General features: G+C 41.0%; 1 protein-coding gene across 2 annotated transcripts in view; it reads right to left on the bottom strand.

Annotated features, from left to right (window-relative positions):
* FARS2 (phenylalanyl-tRNA synthetase 2, mitochondrial) overlaps positions 1–15,838 on the bottom strand; it is a 276,393-nt gene that overhangs the window by 201,713 nt on the left and 58,842 nt on the right. For both annotated transcript variants that reach the window (XM_086608977.1, XM_086608978.1), the window contains exons 3-4: positions 14,560–15,195; positions 2,247–2,406 (exon numbers count right to left, since the gene is read on the bottom strand). In XM_086608977.1, the coding sequence (XP_086465103.1) occupies positions 2,247–2,406; positions 14,560–15,177 (778 nt within the window). In that variant the 5' untranslated portion in view covers positions 15,178–15,195. The remainder of the gene's footprint in view (positions 1–2,246; positions 2,407–14,559; positions 15,196–15,838) is intronic.

The raw sequence follows: 15,838 nt of genomic DNA, 5'->3' as shown, positions 1-15,838 counted from the left end.
TGATCTGACCTGCCTTCAGACGCCATCACCCTGAGCTGGTAAATTCACAGAGCAGCACTGCAGAAGCACAGCTATCCAAGTCCAGGACTTCAGGCCTTATCTAGTTTATGCAAAACTAAGTTGCACGTCTGTGCATTCGTGGTAGATTTAACCTGCAATCCAAACAATCTGCCTGTGAATAACAGCTCACTGTCTGACAATGCAACATTTCAGTAGCTTACTGGAGCTATGATCACGCTATCCTGCTAGAAAAGATGTGCAACTTCACGGCAATATTCTGGTGACACAGAACAGCGCAGGCTGTAAAGAACACACCTGATGTGAAATATAAAAGGAATGAAAATTTTGCTTTTAACAACACATGGGGTCTTATGGAATATCCACACGAAGGAAAAATATAGAATTTTTCAAGAGCAATAAATGCAGTAAAAGATGTTTTAAATTTTAAGTTAAAATATACAGAAGTTGAGACAACAAAGTAATCAAAAGTTTTGTGTAGCGTAAAATGAAAGTTAAAAGACAACAGCTGTCAAAGGCAAATTTAATTATGTGTGCCCCAGGTCACTTGCACTGTGCCCATCTCACATGTCTAGTGCCTGGCATGAAGTTTTCTTCTTTGAATATTACCTTCCTGTTTGCACTGACAGCTTACAAGAGGATCAAGAAGGTGACAGGGAGAGAGCTTAATATTTCCATGAATGAAGAGGAGAAAAAAAAAAAGAAAAAAAGATATAATTAAATTTTAATCACTAACTATATCTTGTCCTTGTATTTCAGTAAAAATATTGAGGAGATAGAAATAGAAAATCCCTACAGTAAGAAGGTGGCACCTACTTTTAGTCTGTTGGTTTACAATCATTGAAGAACGTCTTTTTTACTGTCTTTCTAGCTACTGTGTGGACTTTAGAAGAACTAGTAATAGCCAACACGCTGAAGCTTAAAGTGCAGCATCTATCAACAGTTAGAGAAGGATGTCACTGCAGTCTCAGGCATCACTAATAACTCCTAGAAACTGCTCACTTTAAACAACAACCTTAGCATCTGAGGTTTATCTAAAAATATCATTCTTACTATTACTCACTTTGATCCTAATTTTGTATGTTTCAAAAGGCCACTGTGAAGTAAAACATAACCACAAGAAAATCTGAACTGAGGAACTTAAAAAAACTTTGTCTAGGCGGAATAGAACAAAAACTGGTTAAAGTTTTGCTTGCTGTAAATTCAACTTTAGAATTTCAGAGAAACATTCAAGCAGTCATATATAGGACTTGCTACCATTATCAATCCACTCTTGGAACTACTGCTCTAAATGCAGTGGGCATCTTAAAAGAGCTTCGAAAGTAGCCAGGATACCCCGTGCATTTCAATACTATCCCATATTTCCTCAACAGAAAAATGAATCCGTTCAGAAGAGCAACCTCCTTGCCAGGAAACAGCATCAACATAGCAACTTTGAATCAGGCCATTCATAAATTCAGCTCCTGAAACTGAAAGGAGGTATTTCCAAGGAGAAGATATTTCATTTGTATACACAGACATTCGTTACCCTTCTCCATTCCACTCTTAGTACCAAAAAACCAATTATTTTTCAGCTTGGTGGGGGTCTAGCACAGCTTTGCACTGGAGCTGGAGTTGCCTCTCCTTGCAGGACCCACACTGACCAGTACACTGCCTTTACTCCAACACATGGTTTCTGCCAGACCAGTGCCTGTAGTTGGGTCTGGCATGTGTCCCCACCTGTATTCTCACCCACTACGTTACCTTGACACGCTGCATACCAAAACATTTTCCCCAAAAAATGATGATTCAACACAGTGTTATGTGCACCAGCATTTCGGAAAAACAAGAGAGGAGTGTGTGTGGCCTCCTGGGATGTGGCCAATCATTTTATAAGGTGTGGATATAACAGTACTGTGGATATAACAGTACTGAAGAACAATAACATATAAATACAGGTCACAGCTGAAACGTCAATCAATAGCCAGTTACTCTGACATTAAAAGACACTGTGATGGAACTCCGACCAAACTTCAGACAAAAATGTAATTGTAAAGAATATGAATGAAGACTCCTAAAATTACTGTAACTCTCATTAGGAAAAAAAAAAAAAACCACCCACACGGCTGTTTCAGTGTACCAGCTGTCAACATCACCCCTAAGCCTCTTGTTTTTATTATGCAGCAAAAAGTTTCTCAAAAGTCCGGGTGCCTACAGTCATCAGCAGGAAAAAAGGTGCAAGAACCTACCGTCACCAAAGATGTGGGTCATGAGTTTTGTGAGCACTTGCTTCAGGTTGAACTCCACCAGCCTCACTGCCTCCATGGTGTGACACTCTTGCTTGTGCGCAGTGCGATGACCTTGCTCAAACAACTGTAAGCCTTCACCATCTTCAATGTTGGAGAACAACTAAAACAAAACCATGAAAGTATCAGTGTTTTGCATCAATGACTTTCTAAATGCAAACAGAGAACGAGGTTTTATTCATTTAAGTGGGAATCTTACCTGCACCATGAAAGACAAATGTAAAGACTGATTTTATACAAATCCTGTTCACTAAACACAGAGATAAATCATCACAGGAACAGAAACATTCAAACAATAAGATTTGTTTTATTTCTGTACCTTATCTTCAAATAATATGATTATAGCTACAGGAAAACATTAATTTATAAAGAATACATCTCTTTTTTTCTGCTTCTGTTACTTTGAAAGTTATCATGCAGAACAAAGCACACTGTACAGTATATGTAAATTATATCACAAAAACTACAATACACAATGGTATTTATCACAGTTTCAACTTTTTTTAGTAATTAAATGATGTAAGAGAGATACAAAAAAACGCAACTTAGAAAGCTGTAATCAAATGAACTTAAAACAACAAAACAACCCACCAAAAACAAACAACAACAACAAAAACCCTCGGTACTTTAATGAGACCTTAAGCTGCTTATACTTGATCCATCTTGGGTACAGTTTATTCATTTAAGGACTATCATTTTCCTGCATTTGCCCACTCACAGCATCTTTCTGTGTACAGGAATTTTGTCTATGGGGCATTTCAGGATTCATGGTCTTTGTCTGAGGTTTCCAGGCAAATTACAAAGCACAGGGGCAGGGTGTATTTGGGATGTGACAGATTTGCTCTTCATGTAGAGGCCACTCTCCACCACATTTGCGGCAAGTTGAGGATCTCTGTTTGCTGTACATCCCCATACGTTTCTGGCCAGGAGATCCTGGACAGATACATACCAGCAAATCTACACCCTCTCAGAGAGACCAGTAAACCACCCTCGCTAAGCCACCTCACTGGAGGCACTGTGTCTTGGAGAGACAAGCAGGAAGTTTTACACTCTAAAGAGAATTTTTGCTGGAAATCCTTACAGCTGTACAAAAAACAAGCTAATTGTGAAAGTTTCTAGTGCCCTTTCCTCCTCCTCCTCCTCCACCTTCCCACGCTCAACCAAGAACTCAGAGAAAAAAACATGCATTGAGATTTTCTTCACAATAAGCCTCCCAGCATAACTAGCTCTTACTCAGGAGATGCCATGAACAGTGTGTGACCTTATCAACTCATGGATGCCCACAGAAGTTGTTTTAATTGCAGTTTGATGCCTTCAGTGCACTAAATGCTCTAAAAAAAGTTCAAGTGAACCTCTGGTAGCCTACAAATGCTGGGCACAATTAATTAAGACTAGCTTTTGCACAGTTCCTACAGACACAATGCTTGCAGAAGGAGTATGAGTTTAGATGGCACGCAAACTAGCAGCAAAATGGGTTGAGGGAATAAAAAAAAAAAAAAAAATTCCCATCCATAGCATTTAACTTTATTTTGAGTCAGAAGCAGACTGGGCTGGCAGAGCGAGAAAACACCTCTCAAGTTAATCTCCTCAGTGCACTGCAGGAAAATACAAAACAAAAAAGAGAAATACCAAATAAAACAATTATTCATTGTCATGGTTTGATGTGGAGGGGGGGTGGTTCTGGTGGCAGGAGAGGGGTTTTGCTCCCTGCGACCTCCCCGGTTTTGGAACCGGGTTAGGCTTAGTTCTGGCCACCAGATCAGACTGCCATCCCCCTCGGGGTTGAGCCAATAGGGCGCCTCTGCGAATTGCCCTATTTAAGTCAGGACAAAGGAACCGGAAAAGGTGCTTCGCCCAGGATCGAGCAGAGAAGGGAGGAGGGCACTGCCCCCGCTCCCTGGCTCCCGGCCGGGCAGCTGCCTGCGTCGGGCCGGCGCCGCCCACGGAGAATGGCGGCGGCGGAGCCAGCTGGGGAACTCGGGGGCACCCCACTCCCAGGGTGCCCACTGGGCTGAGTTCACCTGGAGAGGACTGAGATCTGAGAGAAACAGTCGCATCAACAGCAGGTCGGTGAGGATGGAGCGGGAGGAGGTGCCGGAGCCGAGTTTCCCCTGCGGCTGATGGTGAGATAGCAGGCGGCCCCCCCTGCAACCAGGACGGCCTCGGTGGAGCAGAGACCCACTCGCAGCCCGTGGGGAGAAGACGCCTGAGCCTGAGGATGGTCGTGTTGGGATGCATGACAAGGCAGAGAGGCATCTGGAGTCTGCGTGACGACCCACGCCCGAGCGAGTGGCTACAGCTCCCTAAGTACCTGAGACACCGGAGCAATCTGTGGGGAAGGATTGTTTCCTGTGGGCTGGACTCACGCTGGAGAAGTTTGTGGATTTTTCCTCGTGGGTAGGGGATCCACTGGAGCAGGGGAAAAGGGTGTAAGGACTCCTCCTCCTTTGAGAGAGAAGCAGCAGTAACAGCACGGAATGAACTGACCTGCACTCCCCCAGTCCCTGCCCCTGTGCTGCTGGGGGGAGGAGGTAGAGCTGGGAGGAAAAGGAAAAGGGGGGGGGAAGGTGTCGGTTTTAAAATCTGGTTTTGTTTCTTTCTGTCCTCTCAAGTAATCGGTTTTGTTTCCCTTTGTCCTTCTAAGTAACCATTAATAAACTGTTTTGCTTTGAGAAAGCCCTGTCTGTTTTGCCCAGCACCATGGTTGGTGGGTGCTCCCTCTGTTCTTGTCTCAACCTTCAGTCCCTTTGGGTTTTTTTTCTCTCCTCTCTACTTTACTGGAGAAGGAGAGACTGTGTGAGTTTTAGTTGCTGGATCAGCCTAAAACCACGACATTCATCAGTCTAACAAAAACATCTTTACTAACCAAAAGGCAGCAGCTTGACAAAACTAAGTATTACACTTTTAAATAACAGATTCTTTATCCAAGTGCTCACCTGAAAGATTAAACCCCCTTCTCCCTACTGGCATTATTTGTGCACTGGCTGGAAGAAGCAGGTGATACTCACCCTACAAGTGAGTTACTGTCAGCAAGGCAGATCAGTCACCCAGCACATGGTTTTCAAAGCCAAGGGGTATTCACAGAGGCCAGCATTAGCCTAGGGAGGTTAATCATCGTAGGCTCACTGGGTGGCCAATGGATAGACACAGGCTCCCTCACACAGAAACCTGAAGTGGCTAAATTATGTTCCTGCTCTGAACTACCCTTTACAGGTAGCTATTTTTGCTTTCTATTGACTGAAGAGACTACCCTTAGTAAGCCAGAAACACCCTTCAGGCCACAGGGATTTTCCCAGCTTTGAACTAGAATACAGCGTATTTACACATCAGAAGATCTATTTGTTATTTTCCCCATAAGCAATATTTTAAGACATGAAACTCTCTTCCTCCTTTTCCCTTCATTCCTCCCATCACCCCCCAGCTTAAAACTGGTTCCTCAGACCACTGCAAGGAACAGATAGTCTGGACGCTGCCTTTAAAACACAGCATTTGTATCAACAAGTCCACAGAAGTACCTTTCCTTATCACTGTAATATTCCTGAAATGTTGATATTGCAATTAACTGTCTGAAGCAAAATTCTGGTTTAGTAGATTAGATCAGATGTGGCAATAAAATATGTGCAAGAACAACTACAGTAAATACATTTAGTCATACGCCAGCCCTCTAACCTGCTGGCCTCTTCATCCTGCCAAACCAGCCATATGCACCATCTCCTTCCCCGTGCCAGGACAAGTGTCCGTGTGGTGGTGCACTGAGCCAGGCTGGGAGGCGGATCTGGATGAGAAGCAACCCAGCAGAAGAGAATCATAGAATGGTTTGGGCTGGAAGGGACCTCAAAGATCATCTAGTTCCAACCTCCCTGCCACGGGCAGGGACAACCTCCACTACACCAGGTTGCCCAAAGCCTCATCCAACCTGGCCTTGAACACTTCCAGGGATGGGGCAGCCACAACTTCTCTGGGCAACCTGTTCCACTGCCTCACCACTCTCAGTGTAAAGAATTTCTTCCTTATATCCAATCTAAATCTGCCCTCTTTCAGTTTAAAGCCATTGCCCCTTCTCCTATCACTACACGCCCTTGGAAAAAGTCCCTCTCCAGCTTTCCTGTAGGCCCCCTTTAAGTACTGGAAGGCTGCAATAAGGTCACTCCGAAGCCTTCTCCAAGCTGAACAGACCCAACTCTCTCAGCCTGTCTCCATAGCAGAGGTGCTCCAGCCCTTGGATCATCTCCGTGGCCCTCCTGGCCCTCTGGACTCGCTCCAGCAGCTCCATGTCCTTCTTGTGTTGTGGACCCCAGAAATGAAAGCAGTACTGCAGGTGGGGTCTCACGAGAGCAGAGTAGAGGGGCAGAACCACTTCCCTTGACCTGCTGGCCACGCTTCTTTTGAGGGACATGAAAATGGTCGAATCCAGCTCGGTAATCAATTATCAGCACACTGGCAGCACCAAGAGAGGCACGGGCATGTGGGACAGGGCTGGGTCACTTTTGGCACAGGCGTGAATCTACACCAGTTCACAGAGGCTGTGAAAGCACAGCCTGAGCGGAGTCCCCAAAAGAGAGGTAGCAGCAAGGATGGTGGCCCCCTTACAGTCAGGCACGGAGAGGCATTTTGGTATTCTCCATAGAGGCTCCATCAGCTCCTGCCAACTCCAGCACAGCTGTGGATGGGGTTATACTAAGGAAAAAAGATGCCCTACACTTCTATTAATATTTATTCCCTTCTTTCCGTTCACCGACATTACTATGTCAACACGAGCAGCTTTAAACTGATACACCAATTTCACTATTACAGTGATTGAACTGTGCTAAGTACATGTCCTGGATCAGAAACACTTCCACATTTCCATATACACAAAGCCAGGAAACTCAAAGCTTGAATAAAATGAAGAATCACCTATAGTCGCTCCTTTTTGATGTCAATTTTTCTTAAGCACATACCTGAGGAAATGGAGAAAAAAAAAAAGTCTGATAGACTTGCACAAAACACTGACACATCTCAGATGCCACAATTTCACGTACATTTATTCCTTCAGTGCAGACTAAAATAAAACACACTTCTTTATTGTATTGAATATGATCAGTCATTATTACTACCAAAATAGAAATTTCCTGTAGCCATGAATTGAGCACCTACACGTCTGTGTAGTGTAAGGACAAGAAGTTTTTTCTTTAAGTGAAGGTGTCAAAACAGTGAATATTGTGTCATCATGCAGAAGTTGAAAAAAATAGTAATTACCAGGATTTATCAGCATATCTGACTGATGCTGCATTACAAAGAAGAAGGCAGAAAGGAATGGAAGTGACCTTACTGTGTGGCATGAAATTTACTCACAATTTAGCTCATAATAAGAACAAAGTCAAATTTGGTAACATGTAATGGCCAGAAGACACTGGGTTTTAATAGGACAAATGCAAACAGCTATGCTCCTTTAAAAGCACTTCATGGTATTGCTCAGCCTGGCAGGGAGGGCAGAAGACACGTTGTGATTTCAATCAAGACCCCAACATTTCTTCAGTCACTTGACAGACTTTTTAAAATCTCACATCACTTCATTATCCATACATTTAGGATTCAGCCCAAGATCGTCTCTTTACAGGATGGCATTCATAGTAGGTTTCAGATCAGAAGGATCTAGGACTACATCCTGTCTTTCCACAATGCAGCTGTGTATTCCTCCTGCCAGTCATGCATACAGCAGCAATTAAGATAATGAACACATGTAATGCTCAGGTACTTACACTCACAGACAAATTGGCACTTAGACTAGCTCTCCATGAGGATCTGCATGTGGCAACACTCAGCCTTGCTGCACCGAATACATTTTGGCTCACTGGCCCTGATAAATGTCCCTATAAATAAACAAACAGCTGCACTCTAAATCCACTTACAAATAGCGAACCATTTCCACAACATTTTCTATCTGCTGTAACACTCAACCAATGGATCGGGAATGATGAAGATGACGCCACTTGAAGATGGCTCACCAAAAAGAAAACCTAATGCCAGTCCCAATCAGCCTCCACGATGATGAACTTGCAAACATGCACCCCCATACACGTACTTTCGGGTGCCAGAGATCTTTCTGGATCCTTCTGTTTTCAGTCCTCCAATTACAGTGAAGAAAGGTTATTTCTATTTGTTCGTTTGTTGTTTTTTTTTTTTTTTTAAATCTACACAAAGTGTTTGTGAAAAAAAACCCAAAATCTTTGCCATGTTTAAGGGAAAACCATACAGATGTTTCTGAACAGCAAAGAAAAAGCAACACTGCTCCACAGATATCAGTTATAATGAGATATATATGACAAGACTCAGATTTCTGTTCCTGTGGTGATAGAAATTCCTTTATTTTTAAGCACCCTCGACTTCCCAAATACACTTGCAGATATTTTGCTCTTTTTTTGTCCTGCAGAATTTAAATATAGCATTGAATAGATTTAACTGCTTTATTCTGAAAAGCATTGTTAGATTACGTTTTCTAGCTGGATGAGACAAAGGAAGACAAAGTTTGAAAAAATACTTTATATAGAAAAGATGCACTAGTGGCTTCCAAACTTTCTAGACTGTTGACCATTATGAAAATCTCTCAGACCTTCTGATGCCCTTTGCTGTCAAATTCTCAGCTGAAGATAACAAAGAATACAATGTGGGCCCTCGGACCAGTGAAGCTGTATTTATTATGGTATGATTTATACACCACAACTTGGAAAATACTGAATAATACAATGTTCACAGCTCGGGTAGACATCTGCAAGAGTGAAGTTAGTTCCTACCTGAACTAGCCAAGCCCTTTATTCCTACTGCTCAGCCAAACTGCAGCTTCAGAATAAATTCACCTCAGGATATTCTAGCAAAAAAACACTGCTCTTCTTTTTCTTAACATGGTGGATTTAGTTCAGGTTCCTCTGCTCCTGGTATGCTCCTCTCTGCTCCTTGAGAGAAGGAGGGCCATTTCTCAGGCACCTTCGGACTGATGCATTGCTCACAATCAACATCTCAAACACCATCCCAGAGGCACCATCACCTGAAACTTGATGCGCTGCACGCTGCTTATCGAGCTGCAGGTCTCACCAAAGGCATGCAGCCTGCACCACTTCCCATACCCAAACGTGCTTCAGATGCAGATACAGCAACTGCTGGCACATCGTGGTATGAAGAGATAGCACAAACATGGATCCATGCAGGGAGATGTGGTAAACGTCCATCCTAAGTAAAGTATCTGTTTCATCATTTGCCACTTGTAAAAGAAAGCTGTATGGATCTCCACTTCAATACTGCTATCTCAAAGCATCCAGGAAATCCCAAATTCCCTGACTCACACGTGCTATTACACAATGCAATATAAATGCCCTCGGTCAGAGGGACTGACACACCAATCCATGACTCCACGTCATCCGGCCAGAGACTCCTTCTCACACAAGCCTTTATCTTCACAGGCTGAGACACCGAAGAGCATCACCCAAATCGGAAAAAACCACACAGAAAAGGAGATTTCCAGGGGCTGATTTGAGGTTCTTGTATCACCCCTGGATGAGCCTCTCCCCATCCTCAAGAGTACCCTTCCCAGGTCACTTCGGCCTTTTAAAATATTTGTTCCTCAGTGCCCAGCTAAACATTGCTCTTATGACTCCCAGTTACATACACAAACGTTCTCGCACATACTGTAAATGCTCCAAATCCCTCTATATAATTGGCTGATCTCTGGAACACATAAATTTATTTAAATTCCTTTACATGTGAGGATTGAAAAAAGTGCCTGAAGACAAGAAGGAGCTTTCCTTTGACACAATGTCAGAACAGAAGCACAGTGTCCAAAGCTGCAGTAACATACAGGATTTTGGAGAAGTCAAACCTAACGACACAAGTCTTGCAAGTGAAAACCTACGATGGCAGGATTGATTTAATTAAAAAAAAAAAAAAAGTGTAAACAAGGATGTAGGCCAATTAGGTGTTCATATCTATACCAAAGCATAAGGAAAAGGATAAAAGCAAATTTATTTTTTTTTTCAATAATACACAAGAAATACGGCCAAGGCACATAAGTATGAAAAGATGAGAAAAGGAGTATGTATTTATATGGATAAGAGAAAATGTACACTTCTATTACTTAGGACAAGAGTCTTTACAATTCAGGATATAAAAACTATGAAGTTAAAATATCTTTTTTTTTTTTTTTTTCAATTATATATACTGCTTTGGAGGAGCAGTCCCTTTTTTTAATGGGAATATTTAAAGTTTTCCATTGTATCCTAACTAAAAAGTTGCCATTTCCACCAAAAACATTTCAGTGGAGAATAAAGATTAATCCCTACTACTTCTTCGCAGTCTCCCTATTTACCGTTTTCCAATGTTAGCACAAACGAGCCTGATGAGAGCATCATCTCCTGATCTGAACAATCTGGTATTGGCCTCCATTGGAACAAGGTTACTAAATTAGAGGAGCAATTCCTATGTTTTCACATCTGTTCCCCTTAAAATTTATGTATAATTCAGTATAGACTATAAAATACCTTATTAAGTCTCCTTCCAATGTGTAAACATTATTTGTTGTCAACTGAAAAATGTTCTGCGATTGCCATTGGGTTTATATTGGCTCCCTCTACTGGCTAAAGTGCACAAAGTGTAATTTAGTTGAGATTTTTTTTTTTTTCCTCTTTTCCATTAATTGTGGTAAGTAAAGAACTGCACCAAAGACCACGGCATAGTACAAAAATAATTTCTTTTACAATCCACCCAGGAAAGTCTGCCAGTTCAAACCTACAGCAGCATCAATATTGCCAAGCCGAGGGATTAAAAAAAGAAAAAAGCCATAACATCATAGAAGGAAAAAAAAAAATCTGTACGCCCTTTAGAAGGAAGACAGGCATGCTGGAGGAAAAGAACACAAAAGAAATACCATTTGGTCGTACTATTTAAGAAGAACAGTTCATTTTACATCCAGAATTTTGAAGCAGATTTGGAAGCTATTTTGGCACTGGTTTTAACTATTTCTGTTAGTTAGATTCATAGATTCATAGATTTCTATGTTGCAAAAGACCTTAGAGATCATCGAGTCCAACCATCCCTAATCCCCATTAAACCATATCCCTAAGTAGATCATCCACCCTATTCTTAAACACATCCAGGGATGGGGACTCAACCACCTCCCTGGGCAGCCTAGTTAGTTTCTATCTCTTCCATATATTACATTCAGGTAATAATTACCTAAAATATGTTTAAATATACTGAAAACATGTCTGAATAGATTTTCAGATGTTCTTTGATAGCAGTCCAAGGACATTTTTGAAAAGTTTATGGGAAATTTTAGCATGAATTATTCTAGCAATGAATTAGTTTGGAAGACGGGAATTTCTTTAGTGCTTTAATATCTGCAGTTACACAAAGCTGCTGAAAAGCATCAGTTACCTGCCCGTCTCCAAATCATATATTACTTTTCTCTTTCAAAAACAATCAACCATCATGAAAAATGGTATAGTTGAAGAAGCAAATAGCTCAAAAGTATCTCAGAGTAAAACAGTATAAAATTGCCATGCTATGATTTGTTTTTCCTGCTCTTAAATCCAATGTATTGATTTTTACTTTGATATGAAGAAGAATTATACCAAAGGTTTCAGTCACAGGCAGAAGTTTTAACCTAGCCTTCACTAGAGAATTTGGTATTTGTAGAGGAAAGACTCTTTTCCACATCTTCTACATCTTTCTTATCTTGCCTAAAATTTCAGCTGAGGGTGAACTGACTTTCATTTCCTCCTTCCGAACTGAGATTAGATGTGAAGTTCCTTAAAATTCAAGTTCTTATGAAATCCCTATATGTTTGGGGTTTTGTTCTCACCCCTCCAGTTCTGTGGTCACTTTCACTGAGATGACAAATGATAAATGTATGCATCAAAAGAAGAAAGTAAAGCAGTAAACTGACTACAGCATATAATATTATTACATTGGCCACAAGATGAAACGCGCCCAGGGCTTGCAGCTGAGAGCTAACAGTTCCCCCCTTAGTTCCAAAGATTCTTATCCTCAGTACTGTGCAAATTTCCTCTCACCCGAGATCGCAGCCTGGTTATGAATGAGAAGTCTGAGATGAAGGTAACAGGCCCTGACTTTCACACATTTCTGCTCAGTGGGTTACAACTTAAACATGGGTATAAATAAATGAATATAAAAACATAAAAATATTTCTCTCATGTAGTATTACCTTCATTTAGACTTTGTTCCCCTCAGACAGTTCCTTTTGGAATTATTTAAATTTGGGTTATTTTGAACAGGCAACCAGAATATAAATCACAGAAAGAGCTCCCAGTGAAATTTCAGAATTACACATTCAATTTTTTCCACAAGGCTCTTGCGATGATGACTGGAAGAAGTTTTACATATTGCAAGACTCTATCAGTATTTAATCTGCAACTGAAGCAAAAAAAGGATGCTTTAGATCATGCTCAGGTTTAGAATTTATGCATGTTGCCCAATAAAGAAGACTTTAGGCATTGTACACCATACCACTATTCATTCTTCACCAACATAGAAAGTCAACTGGACTTCCACTCTTTAGAGAGACAGATACATTTTCCAGCACATAGCTAACTCCAAATTCATCAGCTATTAACATTCTCCAATAACATCGCAATCATTTTCTTGGGGAAAAAGAAAGAAGATAAAAAGAAACAAGCAATCTACAATGCAATGAATCAGATTGTTACACATCTTGTATTTCTAGGTAGAAGATGTCAGTGAGCGTCTCTGTAACTTTCCTCCCAGTTATAAAAATCCTACTATTACTATTATTAAATTTGTAAAGAAGAAAGAGATAGTCTGTCATTAGGACAAAAATTTCTTAAGGGGCATATTCATCAACAATAATGTCAATAATTAGATCAATCACACCTAAGTTTGCAGAAATTCCATCCTGTGAGAGTGTTGATGTCATAGTTTTGTGGCAGATAAAATCTTTCCATCTGAATGCCTGAACTCCTGCTCAAGTAAAAAAATTTGTCATGTACATAAAACATTAAGAAATGGCATTTTCTTCACGTGGTATTGCACATTTTTCTCTTGCATGTACCCTGATTGCATTCATGAAGAGGCCTATGGGAAAAGAACAGCAAACAAACAAGATTGGATAAATCTGCAAGATTTCCATTTCCTCGTTACCAAAGAAGTGGTTCCAAGCTGTACTCAACACTACAGAGCTCACACGACATCGGCAGAGGCAGGTATGTTTTTGAAGTGGAAGAAATAGTGACAGCATGGGGTGGGAAACACCAGTGCAGGCAGCACGAACCCTTTCCACCAGTGAGAAAAGCAGTGCTCTATGATTACCCTAGCTTTCCTTCAGGCATCCAAACCCATCAAGCGTCCCTGCCAACCTCCTGTCACCCATTGGCAACCACATTAAGAATGGTCTGCATCTCAGTATTATTAGAATAAGATAGTTTTAGTTATAGGAATGTGAATTTGGCAGCATTGCTACAAGCATACACAAATTATACAAATCAATTACTATTTGGAAAACAAACTGGCTTATATTTACTGCTGATCAGTGTTACAGTAGCATACTTAATGACACCCAAGCATTTGCAGAACACGCAAAGTGTGCCAAGAAAACATGTAAACTCAAGAGTCTTGGACATCTACCTAGAGCTCTTTAGCTCAGCCTCTGGACTCTGATGATTTTACTGTGTATGTATCACATACCTATAACTATCAGCTGCAAGAGATGGATCCTTCAGTGCAGCTTTAGGATGGGATGAAGAATGCAACAATTCACTTAAAAAGATATTCATTTACAGAAGGTTGGAGCTATCAAAAGAAAAAAGATGACAATAAAAACTGCACTGTGGATTTAGATGCAACAACTTACATTCATGAGTCTTTCAAGTATTAATATGACAAAGTTTTTGGTAAAGTGGCTTCACCAGAAGACACTTGTGATAGAACTAGAATTGTGCAGATCATTAGCTGAACAAGTTGCTTCCTTTCAGATAAAGTTTTATTTTGCCAGCTTTCAAGAATATTGTCTTACCATTTTTTCCACATTTTTCTGGGGAAGTTTATAGCTGTTTTCAAATTCAACATTTTCAATTTATATTTTTCCCAAATTAAAAGTATTGCTACATGACCAACCACTTGGTCTTTATGAATATACAGCATAACACACGTGTTGCAGTACCATGTTTACGTGCACGCACTTTGCTTGCAGCAAATACAAGGTCATGCAACTTACCCCAAATCTCTCTCACTTCAACTAGAGCATTCCTACCTCATGACAGGAGAAGAGCCGAACTCCTTCCATCTGATGGAAGACTGGGTAGTGGGTGTTATCAATTGTATCACGGCGGTAGACATCTCCCACTGCCAGAAAGGCATCTAGGCCGGAGTGTATCAAGTCCCACTGATGAGCTGATGTATGTGCTCTTAGCATGTGATCACGATTCAAGTAATAGTTATCCTCTTTCCTTCTGCTGGCATGGTTTTGTGGAATAAGCAAACTATCGAAATTCTGCTGTACTGTAACCACTGGAGAAAGACCGTCATAGACAGAAAAGAGTGGAGTCCCACGGCGTCCCACATATTGTTTGTAAAAGTGGTCCTTCACCTGCTCCTTGATTAGCCACAAAGGGTGATGCTTTTTGTTGTGCAAGTTCTTGCCCACCTTGGAAAGAATCTTCTCTGTGACATTGCTGTAGTCATCTCGAGGATAAGCTTTACCAAGCAGTTCCACAGTACTTGAGCAAGGTGTGCTGGCAGCAAAATCTGAAGGTACAGACTTGGATGAGGAATGCCTTGAATGGGTGCGAATTCCTCTTACCTTTACTTTTGGCGATAAAGCTGTTTTAGAATACTTAGCTACTCTCATGAATTTCCAGAGCATTGCCATTGCAAACTCTTTTATGATCTAGAGAAAGAAAAAAAAAAAAAAAATTGAGTTAGGAACTGCAGTCTTGCAGCAGGGATTGCTGTGTCTCAGGAATAAGTGAAATCCAAATGTCTGCTTGATTAATATGACCAAGTTCCCACTATAAAACACAATTTTGACTTCACAGGAGGGAAAATACCCTTGTGATAAAATTTCAGCTAGGATATCTTATTCAATTATCAGTCTTCTGCATCACTGCATCAGAATTAATGACTCCAGACCTAGCCTTAACCCCATTCCAGCTACTGCTGCTCTTTACAGCTGAATAAATATCAGGCCTTCTTTGAAACAGTATTTTTAATCTGGCTAAAATATGAGGCAATAACTGAATACTACTTATGAGAAACTCAGAAATCTAACAACGCCCTTTGGCAGTCAGGGACTTGCTTATAACAAAACCCCAAGCATCAACTTATTGTTGTATCATCTCCTTCTGTTAGCAGAAGCTACGGAAGGTGTTCCACATCGACCGGATGCATGTGGCACTCACTGTGCAACATTCACTAATTCGTACTTCATGCCAAACAAAACCAGTTTAACCTTTCAAACCACTGAACCACTGTTAAAAAAAACAGATGGTCAGACCACAAGGCATATACTGATCTACAAACAGCATATTAAG

The sequence above is a fragment of the Tauraco erythrolophus genome, chromosome 3 (genome assembly GCF_009769465.1).
Source record: "Tauraco erythrolophus isolate bTauEry1 chromosome 3, bTauEry1.pri, whole genome shotgun sequence".
Lineage (NCBI taxonomy): Eukaryota > Metazoa > Chordata > Aves > Musophagiformes > Musophagidae > Tauraco > Tauraco erythrolophus.
This window is presented reverse-complemented; position numbering and strand designations above follow the sequence as displayed.